The sequence below is a fragment of the Pungitius pungitius genome, chromosome 12, assembly GCF_949316345.1.
Source record: "Pungitius pungitius chromosome 12, fPunPun2.1, whole genome shotgun sequence".
In the NCBI taxonomy this organism is placed as follows: Eukaryota; Metazoa; Chordata; class Actinopteri; order Perciformes; family Gasterosteidae; genus Pungitius; species Pungitius pungitius.
Genome location: NC_084911.1, coordinates 1,746,938 through 1,772,465, shown reverse-complemented (window position 1 = coordinate 1,772,465; position 25,528 = coordinate 1,746,938). Strand labels below are relative to the sequence as shown.

The following is a 25,528-nucleotide window of genomic DNA, read 5'->3' as shown; positions in this document are numbered from 1 at the left end:
CCCCGCCGCTCTAAATCGGCCGAAAGTGTTCACGGTGTTCTTCACCGGACTCGACGACACACACTTCAACACACGAGCATTGCCTTCACACTCCCCCCCCCCCGCTGACATCATGGCCAGCAGTGTTTCTCTCCGTGGATCCATTTGCACCACCATCGCACACAGACACACACACACACACAATGGACCACGCAGCCAGACGTTTAGACACACACAAAAAGAAAGACACACAGAGCGCCCGCAGCCAGCGTGGACCTTTGAGTCCTCGATTAGCGTAGCACGCAGCGTAGCATGCTAGCAAAGCAGGCAGCACAGAGCTAGCACGCTGCTAACCACGCAGCGGTTTACCTGTTTCTTATTTTGATCACGAAAAATCGAGTTTGAAGGCTGAATTTCACAACAACGCAAATGTCGTATCTGACTTACGTTTCCTTTCAGGTATCAATCATCCGAATGAATGAGATCGATTACTTTTGGTTTCCGCCTGCTATAGAAACAAAACTATGAAATGCCCGTCAAATGTGGAGTTAGTACACAAATAAAAAGAGTGGCGTCCCCTTGTGTCTCTTGATGTTGCATATTTGTCATTACGTCTATTGCAGCCATATTTATAACGATAACCTTTTACACTTCTACCTGTTCTCATTTAGATCCGCCCGTCCTTGAGGCAGGAAAGGATTCCTATGGCGTCACGGCATTTTGGACCTGAGTCTTCGGCCGGCGTTGTTCCAGCCCGTGATGTTTAGCTGGGACCCCCCCCCCCCCCAATTCTAATTAAAGCTGAACGGATGAAAGGAAGAGAATGATGTGTGAAAGCGTAAGAAAAGAAGAGGGATTAGTGAGGAAAGGAAGCACTTTACCTCCTTCCCTCTCTCTCTCAGGTCCCTCAGCTAACACTTGTCCAAATATAAAGCATTTCATCCTCCACTGTGCCCTTCCCTAACACCTCTCACTTTGTGTGTGTGTGTGTGTGTGTGTGTGTGTGTGCGTGTGTGTGCAGAGCTCCTGCTCTTCCTCTTTCTTCCTCTCCGCCTGTCTCTGCGGGGTTAGGGAGGACTTAGCGGGCTTCCAGGGAGCTGTTGATTTAGCATTAAGTGCGTTAATGCAGGAGGCCAGCGGGGGGGGGCGGAGGGGAGGAGTGCTGACTCCAACGCACGCCGATAGGCAGGATGACACCTGGACCTTTAGCCGGGACGCCCTGATGAATAAACTAAGCAGCACTCGTCTCCACTCTGATCTAAACGAACCCGCGGCGTGTGTGTGTTTGTGTGTGTGTGTGTGTGTGTGTGTGTAGCGGAGAGCAGTGCAGTGCGAATGAGGGCTGACTGTAAATGCATCGTGAAGGTGAGTTACTCTGATGTGTACATCTTCGCTTTCTCTGTCCAGGCAAGTTCTTTTCTCCCCATTCATCGATTGTCAGGTCAATTGAGGTAAGGCGGCTCCGATGGCATCTTTGAGGCAATTAGCCTTGAGCTCGAGAGGACATATGGACACACACAAACAAACAGACGCACACCCGGCCATCCATCAGATCAATGATAACCTTTCCTCTTCCTCAAACTGAAACATCTGGATTGTGCAAATATCTCCAGAATGGACCTCTGAAGCACATTCCACCAGTCAGTAAAAAGGAATATGAGCAAATGCAGTTATATAAACATGATGTTCCACATCATATATAAAAGAGTGAATTATAACCTCTTTGACCTTTTGCGTTTAATGAACTTGTATGAGATTGCTTTTTGGGAAACTGAGGAGTAAAAGCAAACAAATAGTGCAACTTTTACACTTCCTGTCTTTAAAGCTTTGTCAAGCAGGCTTTCAGTAGGAATTGTGCAGTTTTTTTTAAAAGCTTGATAAGCCTTCATACAACTGACAGGAGGCGGGGAGCTGTCCGTGGTGCTTGATCCCCCCCCCCCCCCATCCTCTGGAAGAATCGTGAGGTTTTCAACCTGAGAAAAGGGGCAGACGTTGGGGGTCTCGGACTCACCTCGGCTGCTCTGGAAAATGCTCGAGAAGAGTCGGAAGTGGAGCTTTGGAAGATAACACGTTTGAAAATGCCATCCGTCACCTCCGCTCCCCGGGGGGGGCCTTTCCTGACAGAGCGGCGCTGTCTGCTGGCCTGAAAAAGCAGCGGCCCGGCACCTAAAAAAAACAAAACGGCATGCGAAGGCCCGAGGGGCCGGGATCGTCCCACAGAGACCGAGACGGATTCGCCGTGTATGTTTGTACATTAAGAGAAAACAACGTTGTCTTTAACCCCCTCGACTCATCTCTCCTCTCCATCATTTAGGCCAGTGGTTCTCAACTGGTTCTGGCTCCACCGTGATGGACCCACCATCCCACCCCTTAATGACAAGCCGCGACCCAAATCGAGGAACGTTCTCAACATCTCAAATTTATTCAAAATCAAGTTCATGAGCTGAATTTTATATTCAGGATGTTTAATTATCCTAAAAACTCAATGTCTCCTCCCATATCAGAAGGGTTTGACCCAACCTGACACACGCTGCTGAAAACATCGACACTCCGCTGCATTAAAAAAGTCCCTTCAAAATAAAAATCACAGGATGAATTTAGTGTGAAGTTGAGAATCACAGATTTAGGCCTTTGATTGATTCGCCACCGCGTGGAGGGGAAACCACGCGACTGCTCGATGTCCAAAAACGGAGCGCGGAGAAGAAGTGGGAGATGGTGTGTCTGTGTGTGTGTGTGTGTGTGTGCGCGTGTTGTGACTGGTTGATGCCGAGGACCACGCTCGTTCTCCGAGCACTACAGTGTGCGCGCGATGACGTAACACAACCTACATTTGCTTCCTCCCAGTGTGCGTGCCGCGGCGTGTACTTTGTGCGTTTTGCAGCCTCCGAGTTGTACTATTTGATGTGTCATCGCGATGATTCAAACGGATGTACTGTACGCGTGTGTGTGTGTGTGTGTGTTCTGAGGTGAGTCCAGCGGCTGACACTGACCTGCTGAGTTAGCTGACTCAATAGTAGCGTCTCACATTCTGCTCCATCACGTCCGTGCAAGAAGCTACATCTAACTTTTGTTTGGCGTCCTGCTGTGACACATGAATATATCATCGCCCCCCCCCCCCCCCCCCCTTCTCCACCCTCCACATAACCCAAACTTCTCTAAGTAGACTCTCTCTCGCCGAAGTGACAAAACTGGGTGGCCAGTAACCAGGGGAAACGCTCCGTGACGTCACACACACCCTCACGCCGGCTTAGTCACGGAGGGCAAACCGACTAAAGCCTCACACACACACACACACACGCACGCACGAGGCACACAGTGGATGAGAGTGGAAACGATAACAGACCCCAAATATTCAAAAGAAGATTTTTCTTTAATTCCCACGTTTAACACACACACACACACACACACACTTTGCACTCCATCAAGTGATTGTATTTAGAATGAGGAGTCAGCAGAATAGTCTAAGTCGGCATGCGGGGTTATGTGGAGGCTGACGCACACACACACACACACACACACACACAGACACACACACGGGCCGGCACTGCGGCTTCTTTGGCGTCTCCCTCACTTTGTGTGACTAAGTCTGTCGCCCCGTCCTCTCTGCCTCGTGTAGCTGGAGGAAAGAACAAAGAGGGGTCTAATTGTCCACAGCTCCTTTTAAAAGGAGGGATGGTGGTGTTTGTTCGGGGGGGGGGGGGGGGGGACCAAGTTGTAATCAAAGCAAAGAGAATAGAGTCTTTTTTTGGCCTTTGTAGCTGTTTGTCATGCTGGAGAGTCGGCCTGGTGTGTTATATAAAGATGACATGACTCCCTCCCTCCCTCCCCCCATGACTTCCTCCCTGCCCCCCCCCCCCGGGCGAGGTCCGGCACACGAGAGATGAAATGGGGTGTTGCTTTTTCTCGGGTGGGACTGCACCACCGGGGTGGGGGAACAGCCACTCGGCACCAGATGTTTACATCAGCAGCAGCTGGAGGCCTCGACGTTTAAGTTCAACTTGCATCAAACTGCTAGAAAGGGATCACATGTGCAGAGGAGGAGACCCGAGGTGTGCGAATCCAGCCTCCAGTGGCCGGATGGTCAGTGCACCAGGGTCACATGATGAGGTTCTCCACCCCTTTCTGGTCCTGTGGTTGGACCTGACGGTGCAAAGAGGCCCGGACTAATCACCGCTCCGCGTGGGTTCAAACCCCAAACCAATCTCTTTCAAATATAGACCGGCTGTTGTTTGATGAAGAAGAATGCCAGCCACAAACGCACAAACGCACACACACACACGCACACACACACATACACACCATATTATGAGTCACAGAGTAGATGAGGGGTGGGAGAGATAACGAGAAGAGGGTAAGAGGGTTAATCACTGCAGCACAAGGCCAGCAAATTAGTTCTCGTTATACGCATGTGCAAACAAACACACACACACACACACACACACACACACACACAGTGTGCACAGGTCAGCCTGATGAATTGGGGAATCGACTGACGCGTCACATATTGCCGTCTTGCTCTTTGTGTCGCACGTGAACTCAAAGAGAGAGGGGGGGGAGGAGAGAGGAAGCGACGCAAGGGTGAAAGAAAGGAGACGTGGATGAAAGCAAAAGGAGAAGACGGGACATAGAAGTGAAAAGAGTGATCACGTTTGTGTCGGGAGGGCGGCCGTTCGTCTTGGTAATGGAGCCATTACCTAAGGCTGTGTGACCCCTGAGGGTCAAGCTCACACACACACACACACACACACACACACAGGGCAATCTAGATATAGAATAGAGTAGATCTGCCAAGAGTTCTCTGCTCCTGTTCTTTTAAATCATAGTTTTATTTTTCAGACCTCCTCCTCTTGCTCTATTTCTTTTTATTTCTCTTTTCACGTCCACCACTATTTCTCCTCCTACGCCCCCCCCCCCCGCCCGCCAACCCCCCCATCTCCCTCGTGCACCACACCTCATCTCCACACATTAGCTTCACCTAATTTAAAGTGATCTTTTTGTGCCAAGTGTTGCCACTCGTTTGGCAGTATGTACACACACACACACACACACACATGAAAAGATGGAGGGGGGGGGGGGGGGGGGGGTGTCCACTAGTACAAGACATGAAATGCAATTACATCTGTCCTTGGGAACATTTCAAAAGCTCCACGTATCTCTCTCACACACACACACACACACAGATGTGACAGATGTGCAATAGTCATCATCATTTGGACGCTTTCAGGTACTAATGTTAAACTCATCAATCGACTCAATATCTACTTACAAAGTCTCAGATGTAAAATAAGTGCAGAGTCCGTCCATCTCTCTTATTGTCAGCGCTCTGACAGAACGTAATGGAAGACAATAAAAAACAAACAAAGAGGGAGATCAAGGGCCGGGAGTCGTTAGAGTGATGAAGTGATGAAGTACTGCAATACAGGAGGTGGTAGGTTGGAAGGGTGTGATGACACTCGCTTATCAGCTAGCTGCATCGTCTCCAGCGAGGAGGCACGGATTCCAGAAGGAGGAGGGGGGAGCGAGAAGTGGCCGAGGGAGCAGGAGACGCAGAGGAAATGAGTGAAGGAGCGAGAGGAGCCCTGTGATGAAGAACAGAGCCCCTCCCCTCACCTCCACCCGGCCCCCATCGCCCGCCTCTCAATTGAAACCCAATATTTCCACATTATACCTGTTAAGTTATTTAGAAAACATGCTTTTGGAAAACGTTGGTTTGGAAACTGACAAAATGTGTTAAAGTCAGACAAAACTTTCAGAACTTTGAGTCAATTATTTGACTGAAAGTTCACGTTTAAGATGAAGTGGTTCATTGTCGCAGGTAAAGGAGGAAGGTTAAGCGCCCCTGACGGCCTGCACGCGCACACACACGGACACACCGGCTGCGTCTGAGAGATCATGTGACGAGGGGCGGGGCACCGGGTCCCTACATGTGACTGAGCGGGGACCTTGAGAACCGACGATGTCCAAGTGAGGACGTCATCCGGCTGTTGCGCGGGCACTTTTCTCGTGGACACACGTTAGTCACAAGGCGCTTTAATTAAACCGAGGTCGAGAATTACTGTTCAGCGCTCGCCAATGAACAAACACGTGGGAGAGATTTAATTAAACTGAGTTATATCTGTGGCACACAAAGCGCTATCGAGGCCTCTGTACGTCCTGAGAGGAGACAAGGGAAGGTGGTGAGGAGACACTGATCCCATTAAGTCAGTCCATCACAACACACCCTGTGTGTGTGTGTGTGTGTGTGTGTGTGTGTGTGTACGATGTCTCCTGAATTGACCTCATTGGGTCTCTCATTAAAAGCTGTAGTGGTTCACGCTGTTATTGGTTTGGAATATTCACGCTAATAGATCAGGTTTGCACTGAAGCCCCTCCCCCCCCCCCCCCCCACGCCCTCCCTTCTTTTAAACACACTCCGGTGTGATGGGAGGAGAACTGGTAAATCATTTAACATTTCATTTCCTTAATGAATGAGTTAATGATCTTAAGGGGTGAGAGAGCGTAGCTGTGAATGAGTGACAGGTCCGGATCGGCTCATTGAAGGTTTTGGTGTGTTTTAGTTATTAAGCATCACATGCAATGACGTAAGAGAATCGTCGGCGTGTTGCTGAGACGTCGGGGGTCCAATCTCTTTCTTCTTCATTTCCTGTAGATCACAGATTTAAATTGGCTCCAGAATAAAAAGCACATGAACTGAGAACTCAATGCTTACACTAAACTAAATTCAAATATAAAGAGTTACTCACACACAGAAGATTTTTAGAAAATGAAATCGACTGTGAGATTCAATTTGAACTCTAAGCTGGTGTTTATATTGTCCCAATCTTATCAGTGTTAAATCAACACTCAACGAAGTGTTAATAATTTAACTCGGAAGCAGTGTCAAAATAAATCTGCTCAGTGTTGAACACAACGTCCTTTAGCCCGATGCTTTTATCAAAAGCAACTTATGTTGCATTTTTAACACATGGAGTTTACATTTCAGCGCAGGGAGCAGTTCATGTTTAGGTGTATTGCTCAGGGACACTTTGACATGGAACATGGGTAAACCAGGGTTCGAAACCAACAACCCTGTGGCTCAAGACTCACCCTCACCACACAATCCATGCACCATATTACATGGAGTTAAGCCTGAAGTGTGACGCTGTACAGTTACATTTCAATCCTATCAAAGAGTTCATTTAACTCTACTAAGTGTTGCAAATGAATCTGATCTTGACACTGAATAATGACTCCAGCTCTTTGCTACAATTGACTCAGTAAGAGTTGAATCTTGTTGCTGTGTGATTTTAACTCTGCACTTCAACATTAACTCTCAGAATCTTGCTGCGTACTCAGCTTTAAACCAGATAAACAAATAAAATAAAATGTGTCATTCATGACATAAATGGCTTATTTTGTTTTCATATTGTACAAGTTTAATTTAAAACACACCCAACGTTTCAGTGTGTCGGTGATCCTTTAGTTTCCTTGGTTTTACGCCCCAGTAGAGGCGTATTGATCCGTGCAGCCAAGCGCACGCACACACGAATGGACAACTGTATCTAATAAAGTAGAGCCCAAAGACACACACACATGGACACACACGTGGATAGAAGCTAGACTCCGCCATCATTCTGCGTGTGTGTGTGTGTTCTTGTTCTTGTTCTTCTATGCCAGTGGGGACCTATACCTGATTACACACAGACCGGTGGGGACTTGTGTCACCGTGGGGACCTAAAATGAGATCCCCACGGGCTAACCCCTCCCACAAGCTCCAAAATGGTGTCTAGATACACCCCCATTCATTTTTTCTAAGGTCCCCTGGAACATCAGTTTCATGACAAAACTGTGTGTGTGTGTGTGTGTGGGCGTGTGCGTGTCCCGCTCTGTGCAAATAGCCGCAGTGTCCTCGGCGTTTTGTCTTCACCGACGACTCCTCGTCGAGGAGCAGACTGAACAAACTCCTCGGACAAAAGAGGATCTGAGTCACGCCGCGGCTCCTCGTGACTCCTCGTGGCTCCTCGTGTAAACGCGCCCAACCAGCCGCTTGGTTCGCGCCGTTAATCGGGGACCTTCGGCCTCTATTTGCGGCGAGGGTTTAGTAAAGACAGGAGAAGAAAGAGCCGCTTCTCTCTCAAGGGCAGAACTTCACAGAGTGGAGGAGCAGGAGCTTCTGGAGAGCTCGTGTTAAAAAAAGAGTGCACGTGAAGGGGGCGCGTGCACGTGCCATTCATTCACCACGCATTGAAAACTGCTGCATTTTGAGTCGAGCTTCCCCTACACTACCCTCCCCCCCCCCCCATCGGCCTCTCTCCCCATATGACTGCCTCTCTTTGTTTCTCAGGTGCTTGGGCAGGTAAGAGTCTAATCCCTCCCCGCCCCCCCCTGACCTAACTGCCGGTGCTCCCCGGAGCCGAGGCTAACTCGGCAGACCCATTTGTCAATGTTGACCCCTCCCTCCTGCCTCCATTCTTTCCTTTCCGTCCTATGTTCCCTTCCTCTGCTATTTTCATACCCTCCCCAAACGTCTCTCTGTACAGCCGTCCTACCAAAACAGACTATACACCCACCCCCCCCCCCCCCTCCCAAAGGCCGGGGGAGGATACAGGAACAGGAACAAACTGTTCTCCTGTGTTAGAAACTAGAACACATAAGAACAGGTGGTAAAATAATGTTCTGTATTAAAGCAAAGAGAAGATCTGCAGGAAGAGAGAAACGCGTGAAGCAGAACGAAGTGACATCATTTGTTTAAAAAAGTTCTGCTGCTGAAGTGATTCTTGGTTGTTTTGGAGATGAACCTCAAACACAACGCTTAAAACCCAATAAATGACCCGATCGACTCGTCATTAAACGACGTGTCGCCCCAACATGAATGAAGAGGAGATTAACTCTGGTTTTGTTTTGTTGTCAATGAGTCAACGAGACAATTCACCCGGTCACATGCTTTGATCCCATTATTATAAGTTTATAATGATGTCAAAATGTTTTATATGTTTCTAAAGCTGTGGCCCGGTCACCTCGAGTACCAGACAGGACGGATTCGTGCATTGTCTGAGATTGCATACAGTAATTACAGTATGACGGGAGGTGGTGGGGGGGAAAGGGTGGGGGGGGGGCTGACTTTTCTCAGCAAAAACCTTATCGCTAATAACCACACTATCGACTTAATTAAAGGCGGCCTCTTTAAAAGCTTCCTCCCTACTTCTTATTCTATCTTTAACTCCCTCATTTGTGCTGGTTCCACCTCCCTATCTGTCTCCCTCTCTCCCTCTCGCTCTCCCTCTCTCTCTCCCTCTCTCTCTGTGTAGCAGGGAGCTGTTGAGTCACTCTTTCTTTGTCCCCATTCTCTTCCCTCGATCTTTTGAAGTCAGCTAAATTCCCGAAACACTGCAATATAGAAAGCAGGGCGTGGGGAGGAGGGGGAGAGGGAGGGCGGGGGCGAGGGGGGAGGGGGGGGGGGTCACCACGTCGGTTCCATGATGTGACACGACATTTTAAGGCCTCCATATTAAGGGCCAGAGCCGAGAGCGCCCTGACGAGTCGTGAATGACCTGGAAAAAAAAACAAAAAACCTCAAAATAGTCTCCTCCCAGAAGTGGACCGCATGCCTCAAATCCACGTGGCCAACTTACGTCCGCCATGTTTTCACTCACACGCGTAACGGCCCCGGAGGGGGGAGGGGGGGGGGGGATGTTTGCATGTAGCCGTCTGTCAAACACAAGGACACTTCCCGAGTTGTCTTTCATGCTAATGGCTTCCGATGCAGAATACTTTGTGTTTTTTCTTTTTTTTACCGAGCTGAAGTTTAAAGTGTTTAAGTGCTCTCTGTCCGTTACGCAAACTTGGAGGGGAGGGAGAAGGGAGGGAGGGGGGGAAGGGGAGGCAGAGAGACGAATAAACATGAATAATGCCCTTTTCCCGAGAGCTGTGCTCGCAGCTTGTTCGCTGCCATCCATCCTTCCATCCTTCCTACCATCCTTCCTTCCATCCATCCTTCCATCCATCCTTCCTCGCCACTTCAGAACAATTAAGGTTGACTTCATGCTCCGCGGGGCTTTCCGTCATAATGGAGGGACGAGTGAAACAAGGAAGGGATATTTAATTCATGTCACTTTCGCTGCCTGCATCTCTCCGTTCCCTGTCTTTTGGCACAGCTCGCTGCCCCCGACACGCCGCGGCACCGTTAGCGCAGCGCGGCACCGCGCAGTGCCGCGCACTCCGGGAGAGGCCGAGGGCCACTTTAATGGACCCGTGCCCAAGAGCAGCGAGCCGGCCCCGCACTGCAGACACCGCGGATTAATGTGGCAACAGCAGTGTGTGGTGTGTGTGTGTGTGTGTGTGTGTGTGTGTGTGTGCGTGCGTGCGTTGCATGTATAATTGTGTGTACGTGTCTGCGCTATGAAGGGATAAGGAGTGCGGGATGATAAGAATGCCACGGTCCCGTTAGAGAGAGCAGAGTCAAACACTTTGTTCTTGAGACCCAAAGAAAGGCCAAGACCGTGTTTTTTTTAAAGCGCTTTGTGCGCGTGTGCGTGCGCGCGTGCGTGAGGGAAGAAGGAGCTGCGGCCGGCTCCTTTTGGACGAGCTGATCTGAGATCTCTCACTGCCATCTTCGACCACTTAACAAAGGATCTGCGGTGAGGGGGGGGGGGGGGGGGGGGGGGTGGTGTACCGTTGAAGATTAGATGAAAAGACGAGAGGAGGAGAGAGAAATGCAGGAGGACCTGATTCGATCAAGTCAAACACAAACAGGAAAACACTTTTTTCAAACTATTTCCACTTGACCTATTTAAAAAAAAAATGCGCGTATCAGCGGAATGGACCGGCTTTCTCCGGGCCGAGGTTGGATCAGGTCCGTTTTCTAATTAGATCCCACTCAACGCCAGTGACTGTTGTGTGACCTCCCAGCGCGCTGGATTGTGCTTTTTTTAAAAATCCAAATCCCAGAGCAGCTCAAAGGGAAGACGTTTTCTTTCTTTGAATAACTGCAGAAACGAGGCCGGAGAAAAGGGCTAATTCCAGAACAGAGACGTTTTGAGACTGCAGCAGAGCAGGAGACACGACTGAGATGAGATGAAGTGTGTGTGTCTGTGTGTGTGTGTGTGTTCATACCATGTTGCTCGTGACAAAGCACCTTTATTAAAAGGCTCCCAGGTTTCGCTCTTTATTACTGATGTGGAGGTCTGAACCTCGGAAACAAGTCTGGCTGACCTCATTTCCACGGCTGCCATTTTGAATCGACATCGCTCTCATGTTGGGAAAGTATCCAGAGGATTGTGTAACTTTAAAAGGAATCTCGTAGCAGGGGGATCCGGACCGGCGTTTAGAAAAATATCAAGTTTGGATTCTTTAAAGTCGCTGAATCGCCATTTTGTCCATTTTGCCTTAAAGGATGTTTTTTGGTGCGTTTGTGCAGCAGCCCAAAAGAGGGCTACACGGGCAGCCATGTTGGGATATTCTTTGTGCAATGCATTCTGGGTCGGTTCAGCCTCGAACGCACACATTATTTAACATTCAATGTCAACATTTGAATAATATTCTAAAGATTTTTTTTAAAAGGAAGTGATGAATTTACATAAAAAACGGGAGGGCACTGTAGGCTTTAAATTTGCCTGACAACCACATCCTCACTCAACACAAAAGCCCTTTCACAATAAAGCGCTGTCTTCCCAGGTAACCTTTTCTGTGTAGCCACAGTGGGTGGAAGTGATGAAGTCTAAAACCCAGAGACGCTTCCCGTTAACGCTGTCGCTCGTAATTTAACTGTAACTTAATCATCATCGACTTCGAAGTTCGGAAAAACGGAGAGCTGTTTCTCTTGAGGGCTCCAGGGAGCTTTTTCTTCTTCTTCTTTCTTTAACATCCGCTTCGCATTGACGCGGTTTCCTCAGTGACGCGACCAGAAATGAAAAGACTTTCCTCAGCCAGCGACTGCGTGAACGTGTTATCTGTATATTAGTCGGGCTTAAGCTGAGATGACAAAATTCTCTCCTCCAGAGCTGTGATAGCTGCGTTATTCTCCTCGGTTATATTTACTGCGGGGTATTTCTGTCGGCTTACGGGCGGCTGACGAGAGTCGCGGCGAGCAGATCAGGAATTCAATTTACTTCTGAGACACTCGCGGTTAATCAACAAGAAGAAGAGAAAAAAAAGAGACGGGCGGACGGACCCCGCCCCGATCGCACACTAGTCTGAGAGTCGCACAAATGTAACTGAGACAAACCGACAACCGGGATTAGCGCGCCGTTGGCAAGGTGTGTGTCTGCCGCACAGACGCCAGAAGTGGGACCATGACACAGAAGCATGCAGGAGCCCTGGACAATGAAGACAGCGATTTAAAAAGGGCCAAGCGGCAGAAGGTGGAAATGGAGATGAAATATGCAAGAGATTAAAAAGTAAACGCTTCCACCAGTACATCATGAAAATATCCAGTTTGCCGATCACATGACGCCGTTCCTCATGATGTCGTTACTCATGACGTTGTGACTCATGATGCCGTTACTCATGACGTCGCTACTCATGGCGCTGTGACTCATGACGTCGTTACTCATGATGCCGTTACTCATGACGCCGTTACTCATGACGCCGTTACTCATGATAGCGTTACTCACAACGTCGTTACTCATGATGACGTTACTCATGATGACGTTACTCATGACGTTGTGACTCATGATGCCGTTACTCATGACGTCGCTACTCATGACGCCGTTACTCATGACGCCGTTACTCATGATGTCGTTACTCATAACGTCGTTACTCATGATGCCGTTACTCATGACGCCGTTACTCATGATGCCGTTACTCATAACGTCGTTACTCATGATGACGTTACTCATGATGACGTTGTGACTCATGATGCCGTTACTCATGACGTCGCTACTCATGGCGCTGTGACTCATGACGCCGTTACTCATGATGCCGTTACTCATAACGTCGTTACTCATGACGCCGTTATTCATGACATCGTTACTCATGACGCCGTTACTTATGATGCCGTTACTCATGACGTCGTTACTCATGACGTCGTTACTCATGACGTCGCTACTCATGACGCCGTTACTCATGACGCCGTTACTCATGATGTCGTTACTCATAACGTCGTTACTCATGATGCCGTTACTCATGACGCCGTTACTCATGATGCCGTTACTCATAACGTCGTTACTCATGATGACGTTACTCATGATGACGTTGTGACTCATGATGCCGTTACTCATGACGTCGCTACTCATGGCGCTGTGACTCATGACGCCGTTACTCATGATGCCGTTACTCATAACGTCGTTACTCATGACGCCGTTATTCATGACATCGTTACTCATGACGCCGTTACTTATGATGCCGTTACTCATGACGTCGTTACTCATGACGTCGTTACTCATGATGCCGTTACTCATGATGCCGTTACTCCGGTTTTCTGCGAGTCGCTCCAGAAGAGAAGATTCTCACAACTTTCATTCTCACACAGCTGGAAGACTTCAATGCAGAAATCAAGACCTGACTGCAGAGGTCACAGGTCACACACACCTTCTGCATGCATACCTGTCCTCGTAGAGTCCTTAGTGTGTGTGTGTGTGTGCGCACGTGAGCGTGCGTGCTGCTGCAATCTCTCAACACACAGCAGCTGAGGATCTCCTGAGACACTTAAGGGACAGAGAGAGAGAGAGAGAGAGAGAGAGAGAAAAAGGGAAAATAGATTCAAAGAAGAAAGAGAGTCAAGGAGGACCAGAGGAATAAAGCTCAAAAGCACAATTCCAAACTTTCTATACTTCTATAACAGGTTCCATTAGGAGGAGCGAGAGGATGAGGGGGAATTGGGGGTGAGGGTCGGTGGAGAGAAAGGGGGGGGGGGATATGCTCATAGAAAGAGCTAACAGCTTCATTTCCTCTGGTCCCACATATTCATTCAAATCGATTCCCTTTAAGGCGTGAGAGGCCATTTGTCAAATGGAAGACTGCTGCAGAGCTACTGGAATAACACACACACACACAAACACGAGCATGTTACACACGCACCGAAACACACGTAAGCGTTTTCATATGTACAGTAACACACGCGCACGCACAAATGGCACACGCGCCACCAATACAAAACGAGCAGAGCGGAGAGGTAAAGTGTTACCATGGGAATCTCACCGAGGAGCTTCTCACCCCAGTGATGTCATTATTGCAGCCTGGACCCCCCCCCCACAGCCAATTACAGACACACAAAAACAGAATGGCTGTGTTGGAATGTTGTGGGGGCAGTAGGTGCAGGTGTGTGTGGTCGGGGGGGGGGGGGGGCGGCTGAGGACGCCATCGAGGACGAACGTCTCCACGGCCGCAATTGGACGAACTCACGAGTGATGTCACCAAAGCTCTGTTTCCAGCCACTCTCTCTCCGCCACCTTTACGCTCTGATTCGCTATTTGACACAAGCAAGAAGCAACAACCGTCAGCCTGTCTGTGTGTGTGTGTGTCTGTGTGTGTGTGTGTGTAATTACACCGCCTGAGGGGAGACAACAACAGCGATGGATGAATAATGTCCTTTGATCACAATAACACACACGCACGTTTGCATGTACTGTCTTAACGCTGGCAGTCTCATCCAGTGTGTGTGGTTAGTAGGTACGAAAGATGTTAAAGCAGCAACGAAACACACACACACACACACACACACACCGACACACACATATGAACACATGCAAAGGAGCACTGTAGAGCTTTATGGTTATGGATACAAAGGTCAAACCAGCCGAAGTAATAGAAACTTCGGTTTGGGTCCATTAGAAGATTATTTAATCTGTCAGGAGGGGCATCCTCCTCCTGCCCCATCAGTGTGAGATGACCCCCCCGCCCCCCCATGGTGTGGTCACCCCTAAAGGGACGTTTCCCCAGTCAGGCACCAACAGCCTTTATTTTGGTGTTGAATCACAGTGACAAATTCCAAACCTTCTCGGTGTTCGGTGTTCTCTCATTTGTTCTATTTCCTTCCTGCGCTCGTGTCTTCAGGCTCGTTTTCAGAGTCTCAATCTTTCGCTTTCACTTCCAAATCAAATGAGACGCTCGTGCTCCGCCGAGCATCTGACGCGCTGCCCATCCATTCGTTTCAATTGCTGAATAATTCATTAATCAACCGACGTAAATGAAGTATCAGCTGTTTAAGACCCTCAACCGATGAATTCTGAAGTCATAGTATGGCGCGTGTGTGTGTGTGTGTGTGTGTGTTATAGGCAAAGTCTGCATGAATTCAACGTAACGTCCTCTCGGGCGATATCTCGAAAGTCCTCACAAGTGTAGAAAGACGAGCGTTAAGTCGATATCACTGCAGAGGCAGCACAGAACTCACCGTCGCAGTTACACTATTTCAACACGTTGTTTTATTCTGGGAATTTTTCCGTTTTTTCCTCAAAGAGCCAAACGGGGACGGACGTCTCCCCCGCCACAGCGCTGTGAACACAGCCGCCAAAAGCAAAGGGAGGGGAAACACAAGGCTAGAAGGACTTCACAAAGTGGGAGCATCAATAAGCAGACACACAAACAAAGACTTGGGGAACACAGGCGGTGTTCGATAGCGACAGGATCCTGGTCGGCGTTATCGACCCCCCCACCCCCCCCCCCCCCCCCCCCCCGTGAGCCGGTCGATGACCATTTAGAAGTACATGAAGCCAATCAACGCGCCGGGGGGGGGGGGGGGCGGACATCCACCCGCACAACCACACCGGGCCGGGGGCCACGTGGAGGCCCGGAGAGGTCGCAGAGCGAAAGGGACGAAAAAGAACGGAAGAAGAAAAAAAAAACGATCGATTAGGCAAAAACTCCAAATTAAGATGAATTCGTTGTTTCATCTCGCTGAGGATGCAGCGAGAGACGACATCTCTCTCCTTGATCAATAATGTATTCTCTTCAATACAGGCGAGTGGTGCATTATTCAACCAAGAGGCAGAGATGGAAGGGACCGACGCAGACCGCAGATACTGCAACATTTATCTAATTAGCAAGCATGGAGAGAGACACAGAGAGCCGGAGAGGGAGGCAGGGACAACACAAGGGGAGGAGGGGGGGGAGAGAAAGTAAAGACAGAGAGGAGACGGTGTCCCAGGGAGGCGCACGGAGAGTTTTCTCTTGAGGTTGACATGGAAACAGCTCTGACTAGAAGTCCTCAGCACCCAGAGGATCAGCCTGGGAGTGACGGGCAGGAGAGGCACGCATGTACGTGCTTGTGCACGCGCACACGTGCACGTGCTCATGAGGGCGTAATCGTGGATGAAGACGAACACGCGGAGGAGCCGCTGCTCATATTTCACATGAGGATTAGCAAAAATCTGCACGGAACACGACGGCAGACTTGCTTACTCTTCAGAGGGATGAACCTTAAACTACAGCAGGGGGGGGGGGGGGGTCATATCAAATTTAGAGGGTAAAACACTGTGTAAACCTCACGGGGGGGTGGGGGGGGGGGGTTAGGGACGGAAACGCACTGCAGCACTTAACTTAACATTTAGATCAGATTTAACAGCTGCTATTGTGTGTGTGTGTGTGTGTGTGTGTGTGTGTCTGTGTGATAACAAGATCTCAACCATCCTGCTGAATCTGACAGTGATGAAACAACCTCTTAGAAATAATTGTTTGGTGCCGTTCTTCACGACACATCTTTCAAACAGACTTAAGTATTTCGCACGTTGTGTGGCTTGTTGTTTGGTTTTTGAATATTTCATGACGTTACAAATCCTAATTGAAAGAAGAATTGATGTTTTGATTGCTAATGACGATACCCGATAACGACTCTAAAGGAAGACAAAGTGGATCATTTCCCTGCGTGTGTGTGTGTGTGCCTGTGTGTGTGTGTGTGTGCTGCTGAACTAGGTGGTGTGTGGCAGGTGCCAATCAGCACATCCTGTAAATCCCCCTCCACTCAGCCTCGCCTCTGGTCCGGCTCAGAGATTATCCCTCGCCCCCCTTCATTTCCCTCGCCACCTCCTCTTTTTCAACACTCACCTCCCTCCCCCTCCTCCTCCTCCACCGCGCTCTCCTCCAAACATCCCCCCGTGTAAATAAGGTCGCGGCGTGCAGCGCCGCAGGGTCAATGCGGTTTACCTTGAAGTCACATTTTCTGTAAACACACGGCGAGATGTTCCACGGCGGGGGCCACAGGGTCGTCTGTCAGGCTGCAGCTAAAGATTTGTGATGGTCTCACACTGGCGGATCTCGAGGGAAAATGAAACCATTCATCCTCTTAAGGGGGGGGGGGGGGGGGAAGGGAATTAAAGATACAAACTAGTTGGTGTTTGGTTGTACAGTAGGGTAAGACCCAACAATTACATCAGGAGCCAGTCAATAATTTGATATGGTGACAAAATGCAATATGTAGCATCTTAATTAAGAAAGAAGAAGAAGTGAAGGACGCCTCGTGGATCCCCGGCATCGTGTGCCGCTCGTCTCCTGCTGATCAGCGATCAGAGCGACGGGCTGTTAAAAGGAGACAATCGGGACTCTCGCAGTTGGTCTGAAAGAATCTCGCACCGAGAACGGAGACTTCTGAGATCACAGCTTTGCGTACCACGCAGTCGGCGTCCGCCAACAACGTACAAACGCCCACTTCCTCTCCTCTTCTGCCACCTCTCCTGGCTCCCTTGCTTCTGTCCTCTACCTGCTTCTCTTCTACCCTGTTCCTCCAACACCTTTCCTGCAGATACTTACCTCATCCTCCACGTCACCCCTTCCCACCCACGTCAGTCTGCTTCCTGTCTGCGAGTCTTTTAGACAGCCAATCGTTTAGAAGGTCACAGGTAAGTGCCTGATTTGGTTCATTTAAAAGTTGTAATCAATCCACTCGCCCAGCCGGTCAACTTGGCACGGCACAACTTCACCCATTCCTTCTTCCAGCCATCCTCCTCCCACCCACAATGCTCCTCACCTTATCGGCCATGATCATGGACGACCCCCCGTGGATGCCCAGGATGGGTATGAGCGTCTGCGAGGAAATAAAATCCAAAATCTGGGCGATGGCCTCCTGGTCGGTGCCATCCCCGAACACCACGCCGTGCATCTTGGTCCCGGTCATCAGGTCGCACATGTGGGTGATGATGCTCTTCGGGTCGGTCTCGTTGACCAGCAGTGTGACCACGTTGACGTCGATGGGGTCCTCCTTGCTCCACAGCGCCCGGATGTCCCGCTCCGAGATGTAACGCGTGCGCCCCAGGATCACCGCAATGTTCAGGACCGGCACTTTGTCCGGGGCGCCGCCAGTCCGCTGCTTTTGAGCCACGGCGGGGTTGGCGACGAGGGTCACCGCCACCATGAGGGCCAGAGACAGCAGCGCGCTGTTGCTACCGCTGCTACTGGTGCAGCTGCAGCTCCATCTACTCCTCCTCTTACTCCTTTTGCTGCTGAGGGACATACTGCCAAACCACTTCATCCCCTGCATGGGGAAAGGACGAGGGAAGATCAAAAAGAGGGAGGGAGGCGGCAGAGGGAAGAGACAGGGGGAGAAGAAAGGTGTTAATGCACGGCTCCTTTTTAGCCCACACATTCAGATTGCATCTTTCTTTTTTTATATTCCACTTCGTCTCAGTAACGTTATTACACACATAAACCTTTGCGGGGCGGGATGCGGCCTTGGGAGGAAGTTGCGGGCGGGTGAGAGAAAGAGAAAATGACTAAGAAGTGCAGCCTATTCTTTATGGTCACGACGCTGCGATCAGATGATCCAGGAACGCGCTGTGCTTGTTCGGGGTGAGGCAGGCAGACAGTTATGCAGTTTACAAGTGGTGCGTACGTTAACTCAGCCTTCAGCATAGATCGACATGCGATTTATAAGGGGTAGGCAGGGGGTGGGTTAGGGTTGCGAGACTGCACTGTAACACCATATACATTTGGTTCTATTACACTTGCTGCCTGCTGGTTGATTTAGTGGTTCAATTATTTGCAACGTTATGCCGGGCCATAATATCATGTGCCTGTATGATTGTGTGAGAGAGTGACATGATGCGGGTCATTTGGGGTTCTGGTAATTTAAGTCCGAGTACTTTCCGATTTTTTGCCCGTGGCATTTTTTCAGTGCCTTAGTCGGTCCACCGCTACTGGTGGAAGACTGTTGGATGGATTGCAAGTTCACCGCAGATTATTTGGGGTACCCAGAGGATCAGCTGACCTTTTTCCAGAGCACTGCCATGACGTCGAAAATGTAATTTACGCCCGCAAAGCTATTTGCATCATGTACTCGGAGCCACTGGCCGAATGTTGGCGCTCCAACGCACCAAATCGAGCCGGTGACCATTGTGTGCATTTGTGGTAGCGTTGTTGTTGTGAGCATGTTAGCATGCTGAAGTTGCACCACGCTGCTAGCATGAAGGTCGACTCTTATGCTGCGTTCACACCGAAAGCCAAGCGTATTATTAGAGTAGATTCTATGCAAAGTTGATGCGCAGACTGTGCGCGAAGGACGCACATTTTTATACGTAACGCTAATTAGCGTAAGGAGCGATGCGAATAAAGCGCTTTTTCGCCGAAGTTGAAATATTTCAACTTTGGGCAAAAACTTGATGTCTTGCGAAAGCCAATCAGCTGCTGTCGTCATCACCGCCGTGGAAGGAAAAAACAGGAAACCAATGTATGTCCCACTGGTTCATTGTGTGGTAAGAACCGACATCTCTCTTTTCAACCAACCGGACATTCCGACGTGAAAAGTAGATTTAAACCAAATACGAAGCGCCCCTGATGTGGTTGCTAATTTGAGCATTTCCTCACACGAATTTTTTCGTTTTTGTACATAAATGTGTCAGCGTACTGAGTGCAGTCAGAGCCGTAAGGCACATACACTCATTTTGAACCAGAGAGGTAAGGAAGAGACGAATTACATAATGGCAGAGGGAGACCGAGCAGGCAGATGAGAGCTATGAATAGATTGGGACGCCACTGTGACGGAGGGAGGGGGGGGGGGGGGGGGCAAAAGGTTGGAGGGGGGTTTTCCTCATTTTTGTGTGTGTTGGAGTGTGGATGTGCCATTCCGCACCAACCAGAGCAGAGGATCCCGGTGACATCATCGTCGCACACGACTCACACGACAATCCCCCCAACTAGGGACCCCCCCCTCGCCGGACCTCCGCGCACCGAAGACACCTGGGCAGGTGTGCTGTGGAGCGGAGCGTCAGCGAAACCAGAGGGACGTGAGAACATATGTTCACGTGATGCGTCCCGTGACGTGGCGATTCATGGGTTCACCGGCGGGCCTGGGGTCGGTGCACGGATGGATTCACCAGGCGCAGATATCTGATTGCGAGGCTTCACGTTGCGCTCTGTGGGCTGAGGTTGGCCCGTGCCTTTTGACTCCGTGGAGGCTCTGCTGTGAGCTGAATAATGCATGCGTGTTCACTGTGTCATCCCGTGTTTTTTTTAAAAACAAGGCAGAGGACTGCTTGTCCCTCCCTGCCCAGCCGAGCGTAAACGCCGTCAGAGCAGACCCCGAAGGATGAATCACCCGGATCCGCTCGCCGCAGAGAGAGCCCCGGTGCCTCGTGGCACCCGCCGGCGCCTCTGTCAAAAAGGTCGTCGTCTTCGGTCGCCGAAAGAGGAACAAAAGACGCGGGGACCGCACACGACGCGTTGGTGAAATCCCATAATTCAACAGGACGGCTCGGTGTCCCTCTTTAGCTCGTTCCCGCTCTGCTTTCATGCACGTTTCACACTGAGAGACAGACATTGCCATTAATGTACCTTTCCTGAGCTACAGAACGACCCCCCCGCGTTGCTGGTCCCCTTTTTTCGCGTCTTGCTCAAGAGCACTCGAGCAGGACGGCCTCCTCCTGTCGAGAGGCATTAAAGTCAAGCCCTGCGGCGGGAGGACTGTCTCCTTAATTACTGGAGCCTCCTGCTGCTGTTACCTTTATAAACATCACGTCCCGGCATCGTTTGGGCCGTCAAAACCGCTAAAACCGCTTTTCGCCGTCAAGTGACGATACCTGCAAAGTGGAGGACGTCTGAGCAGAGCAGCTACATGTTCTCACGTTGCTGCCTGTGTTTTAATCACTGTTGTGTGCGAAGGGAGGGGTTGGGGGGGTTGACGGATCGGTGCGAGGCCGTTTCAGGACGTGTTTCCTCTCATCAACAGTGATGGTGCATTGACAGACCAGGGTTACCCTAACCCTAACCCAAACGTCAAAGACAGGGTCAAACTGGTACCAGTTTGGCACATTATGGTATTCATAGAAGTCCTTCGTCGAACCTGATTATCTTTCAGTCGCAAACGGGTCTTGTGGAAGACCCAGAAGAGAGTTTCTCTCTCAGAGAGGTGAAGTGGTGATGAGAGATAGAACCAGACGTACAGAAGGGAAGAGAGAGAGAAATCGGACTGATGCAGTTTGTCGTCACACAAAGGCTCCCGTTTGTTGGCACCGCAACAGTAAATTATGTTTGGCATCCACATTAGTGCTACTGGCTACACACACACACACACACACACAGTGTTCCATGTTTTCATATCAAATCCCTCTCTCAGTGATCAGAAGTAGAAAAAGTATTATTTTTCTATTCTGAAAGTTCCTTTTTGGATAAGTAACACACAAACACACACACACACACGCTGAGACTCACACTAACACTGATGTCTTGTAACAACTCCCACACAGCTTCTCTCCAGAGCCCACACACAGCTAGGTTTCACATGCATTAATAATTCAGCTGCATTATCTTCACATGATGATTAAAACGATGTCATTTACGCCGCATCCTAAATGGCATTAAAATGAGATTAACATACTGTACACACTCTATGGATTTGATACTGCGTGTTTTCTTTTTACCTCCCACACTGCCTCCTCCATTACTCTGCAACTCATCCATTCATCCATTCACTCATGCGTCCACCGTTAGCATTTGATCATCAAAAGTGTGGATGCAAACTGGCCAATGGAGGCAGACCTGCACACTGAAGGAAACTTCAATCTGACCATTTATACTTTGGAAACTGGGGCTGTCTTCATTTAAAAAAAGGGGGGGGGGTGTAAAGGATGTGGCAATTCAGATTACAACCGAGTTATGACCCCTCCCCTTGGCGACGGCGTCGGCCATCTTTACCATGGCAACCGCCCTCTAAGGTCAAAGTCTGATGGATGTCGGAAGCTGAAGCTAATATAAAAACACGTGGGGCTCTCGCTGGAGCAGGTGTTGGGTTTGTGCCTTCTGGGCCACCATAGTTACATGTGTAGGTACAAAGAGTCCGTTCCAAGCTGCCGAAAACACAAACCTTAGTTGCAGCTGATTGAGTTATGACTTATGACATTCCATCTCTGTTACTAGATCCCTCAAAAGGCTACGCATTGGCCCTTAAAGTTCTGTGTAATCAGGACAAGGAGTCTAAAGAATCATTGCTCTCTCTCTCTCTGCCTCCACACTACTTATACAGACCAATTCTAAAAAAAAGGATTATGCCACATGAAGAAAAAGGCTATTAAGGAAAATAATTTGTATGATTGCAAATGTGTCTGCAGGCCTTTGCATATAAATTAACAATATTAAAGGTATTGTACATTTTGAATGAAACACTTTGGGGTTCTTCATGAGATTGTATATTTTTCCTCTGGTCTTTACTCATCAGTTTCACACTTCATGTCTTCATGTTTTCTACACGTGTTTCACATCGGCCTCAGGAAAACAATCCACTGCTTCACCAAAGTAATGATTTTTTAAATGTATTTCCAGCATTACCACCTCAGTTTGTGGAAAATACACCCAGAGGTTTTTAGCGATTAAAATCAGACCCCAACGTTTCAGCAGAAAGCTTTGTTACCAAGTGTCCCTGTGAACTAACGCCAAACTATCGCCAAACTCCTCTGACAGTCCTGGCCCTTGGTCCGCTCATTCCTCCGACACCCCCCCCCCCCCTCACCCCCTGCCCCCCGCCCCCCTGGTCTCTCTCACTCCTAGGCCCCGGCCATCTGCTCCGTGTGCCCTGATGTGTGCATAAGCACCCACGAGAAGCCCAGCGGAAGTAATCGTCTGCTACACTCGGGCTTCAACATGTTGTCTGCCCACTGCACATACCTCTTTAGCTGTGTGTGTGTGTGTGTGTGTGTGTGTGTGCGTGTGTGTTTTGGTGTGAGAGAGAGAGAGAGAGAGAGATAGAGAGACCAACAAAGACACAAGTGACACTAGTATTGTCTTATATAATGGCCGGGAACTTGTCATTCCGTCTCTTATGTGTGTGTGTGTGTGTCTTCTACCTCTGCACCTGATGCCCGATAAATACACCTAGACCCCCCTCCCCGTCTCCCCCGTCCCACCTCCCCTGCAGTTTTATCAGTGCTAATTGCATCAGTTCAGTTCGTTTCTGCCCCATTAGCATGCAGGGGGCCCATATTTCCGACGCATTGAAGACGGCGGATGACGAAGCGGGTCATGCCGTCTGGTTGGATGGACGTAGGCTGGAGTCGGTGAGGCTCCACTCGGAGGAGATTCCACACTTTATCGAAGTGCACTGATGAATTTGAAACACAAGCAGCGCTGCCTTTGCAGGAGGCAATATGTCTGCTCCCCGATGAAGACTTTAACCCTTTACTCTGTTTTCTTGGAGGTCTCTGACTGCCAAACTTCTGAGATGAGTTAATAATGTCAGTATTCAGAAAGGCATATTTAAACCAATCACATCGGCCTCTGTCTGGCTCACAATCTCCCTCTTCCACTCTCATCTTTTTATTTCCTGCAGCCCGTATGATGAGCGAAGATGAATGCAGAGTTCTTCACACACACATGAAGCAGGACGTGGTCTACAGCCTTGGGTTCATAGGCCCTTCTATGGGCTGCGGCTGATGCCTTCACATGGAGAGAAGTCCTCTCCGTGACAGGAGAGCTGCGCTTTAACAACGTGACTGAATCCCGGGAATGGGAGAGGTGTGGGGGGGGGGGGTGTAAATTCAATTGGATCTCCTCATTACGTTCAATGGGACCTGCACGATACAAGGGCGACCCCTAGAGGCGCGACGCTGCCCGGCCTCCTCCACTGAGAGCTCCTCACATACTGAAAGGGTTTTATTTCCTTATTTGTTTCTTTATTAGGTCAAAGACTGAATTAACTTTCGTTCGTGTTTCGAGGCGTTGCCCTAAAAATATTGTTTTTGTTCATAAAAATAGGTGGCGCGTTCCGAGAGATGCCCCCCCCCCCCCCACCTCCAGCGTACCGCGCACTGCGCGTCCTGGTGTGGGATGGATGGAGAGCTGGAAGTTGTGCCAAGCAGCGGCGCAAGCAGAGAGGAACCCCGCAAGGTTTTCTCCGTGGTCCCCGCAACGCGCGGCGGGGAAAAACCCGCGCGTCTTTTGGTGAACGCGGGCTCGCGTCGAGAGCTTGTCGGGTGTTGGGTGCACGCGACCAACTTCAGAAGGAGGCATTCTTCGAATTCCACAGTCCGTTTATTGGTGTGCACGAGGCGCGCGTGCACATGCACTTCTGGAAGAAGAAGGACTGCCTTGCTCTCCGTGCTCTGCGCCAGCGCGATGAATTATGAGGGAATTATAACACTTGACACTCGACGTAGGAGGCGAGATGAGATTTTTTTTTTTGGTGGGGGGGGGGGGGGGGGAAGGGGGACGCTTTGCATTTCATACTGCGTGCCGTGATTCGGTTGAATCCCGGTTGGCTAGGTTTAAGGGACCGCTGTGCTCGGCGTGGTTTTAGGGTGCCGCACTTTTGGATAAGAGACGCCTGTGGGTAGGAGAAAAAAAAGCCGCACGGTGCCGGCTGATCGCAGGGGAGGCAGAGTGGGTATCTGTGTGTGTGTGTGGGAGGGGGGGGGGGAGGTAGGATTGGTGGGGGGGGGGGGGCAGAGACGGTGCATGATCATCATAACCCAAATTATGAGGTCTAATAACAGACACGACAAAAGTCTACTTACAGCATCTCCCTGCCACAGAGCTCCAAAGCAGTTGTGTGAGATGACATTGCAACAGTCCCCTCTCTCCTCTGAGAAACCATGCAGCCTCTGGCGGGGATCGCACCCGCAACCACCGCGCAAAAGAACAAGAAATGAAGGAAATCACCGAGTCTGAGGCTTTCAATTATTTCCACGTGTGTCCCCCCCCCAGCCCCCCCCAAAAAAACGGAAGAAAAAAAAAGCTTGAATCAAATCCCACAGTTTTATCACTTCACGGGCGCGTAGCTGTAAAGAAAAAAAAATCTCTGTTGTTGTAATCCATTCTCCGTTGTGCGTGCGCCCTGCGCGGATCCTCCACTGCAATCTGTGCTGGCCCCGCGCATGGTGGAGGAGGGGGGGGGGTGGGGGGACCAGGGGGAGGGAGGGGAGGGGGGCCGGGGGTGGGGTGCCGGGGTTGGGGTTGGGGGGGCTCAACCTGCCTCTGTATGATCAGAGCTCCCGGTATCCCGTTATTCCTTGTCCCGGCCGAGGAGAGCGAGCGGGAGGCAGGTGAGCAGCCGCCGGACGCACGCATAGACGCACACGCACGTTGACTTGTTCAGTGGAGGCTCCGGCAGCCTGCGAACGGTGGGACCCGCTCGCAACGTCTCTCTCTCCCTCCCTCCCTCCCTCCCTCTCTCTCTCTCTCTCCCGACGTGCACGTGTGTGAATGAGAGAGAGAGAGAGAG

At 50.1% G+C, this 25,528-nt stretch overlaps 1 protein-coding gene across 1 annotated transcript in view; it reads right to left on the bottom strand.

The window, feature by feature from the left end:
* grin2aa (glutamate receptor, ionotropic, N-methyl D-aspartate 2A, a) overlaps window positions 1-25,174 on the bottom strand; it is an 87,762-nt gene extending 62,588 nt beyond the window's left edge. Inside the window, exons 1-2 of the mRNA XM_062566193.1 lie at window positions 24,822-25,174; window positions 17,855-18,358 (exon numbers count right to left, since the gene is read on the bottom strand). Coding sequence (XP_062422177.1) covers window positions 17,855-18,355 — 501 coding nt within the window. The 5' untranslated portion in view covers window positions 18,356-18,358; window positions 24,822-25,174. The remainder of the gene's footprint in view (window positions 1-17,854; window positions 18,359-24,821) is intronic.
* Window positions 25,175-25,528: the final 354 nt, after the last annotated feature.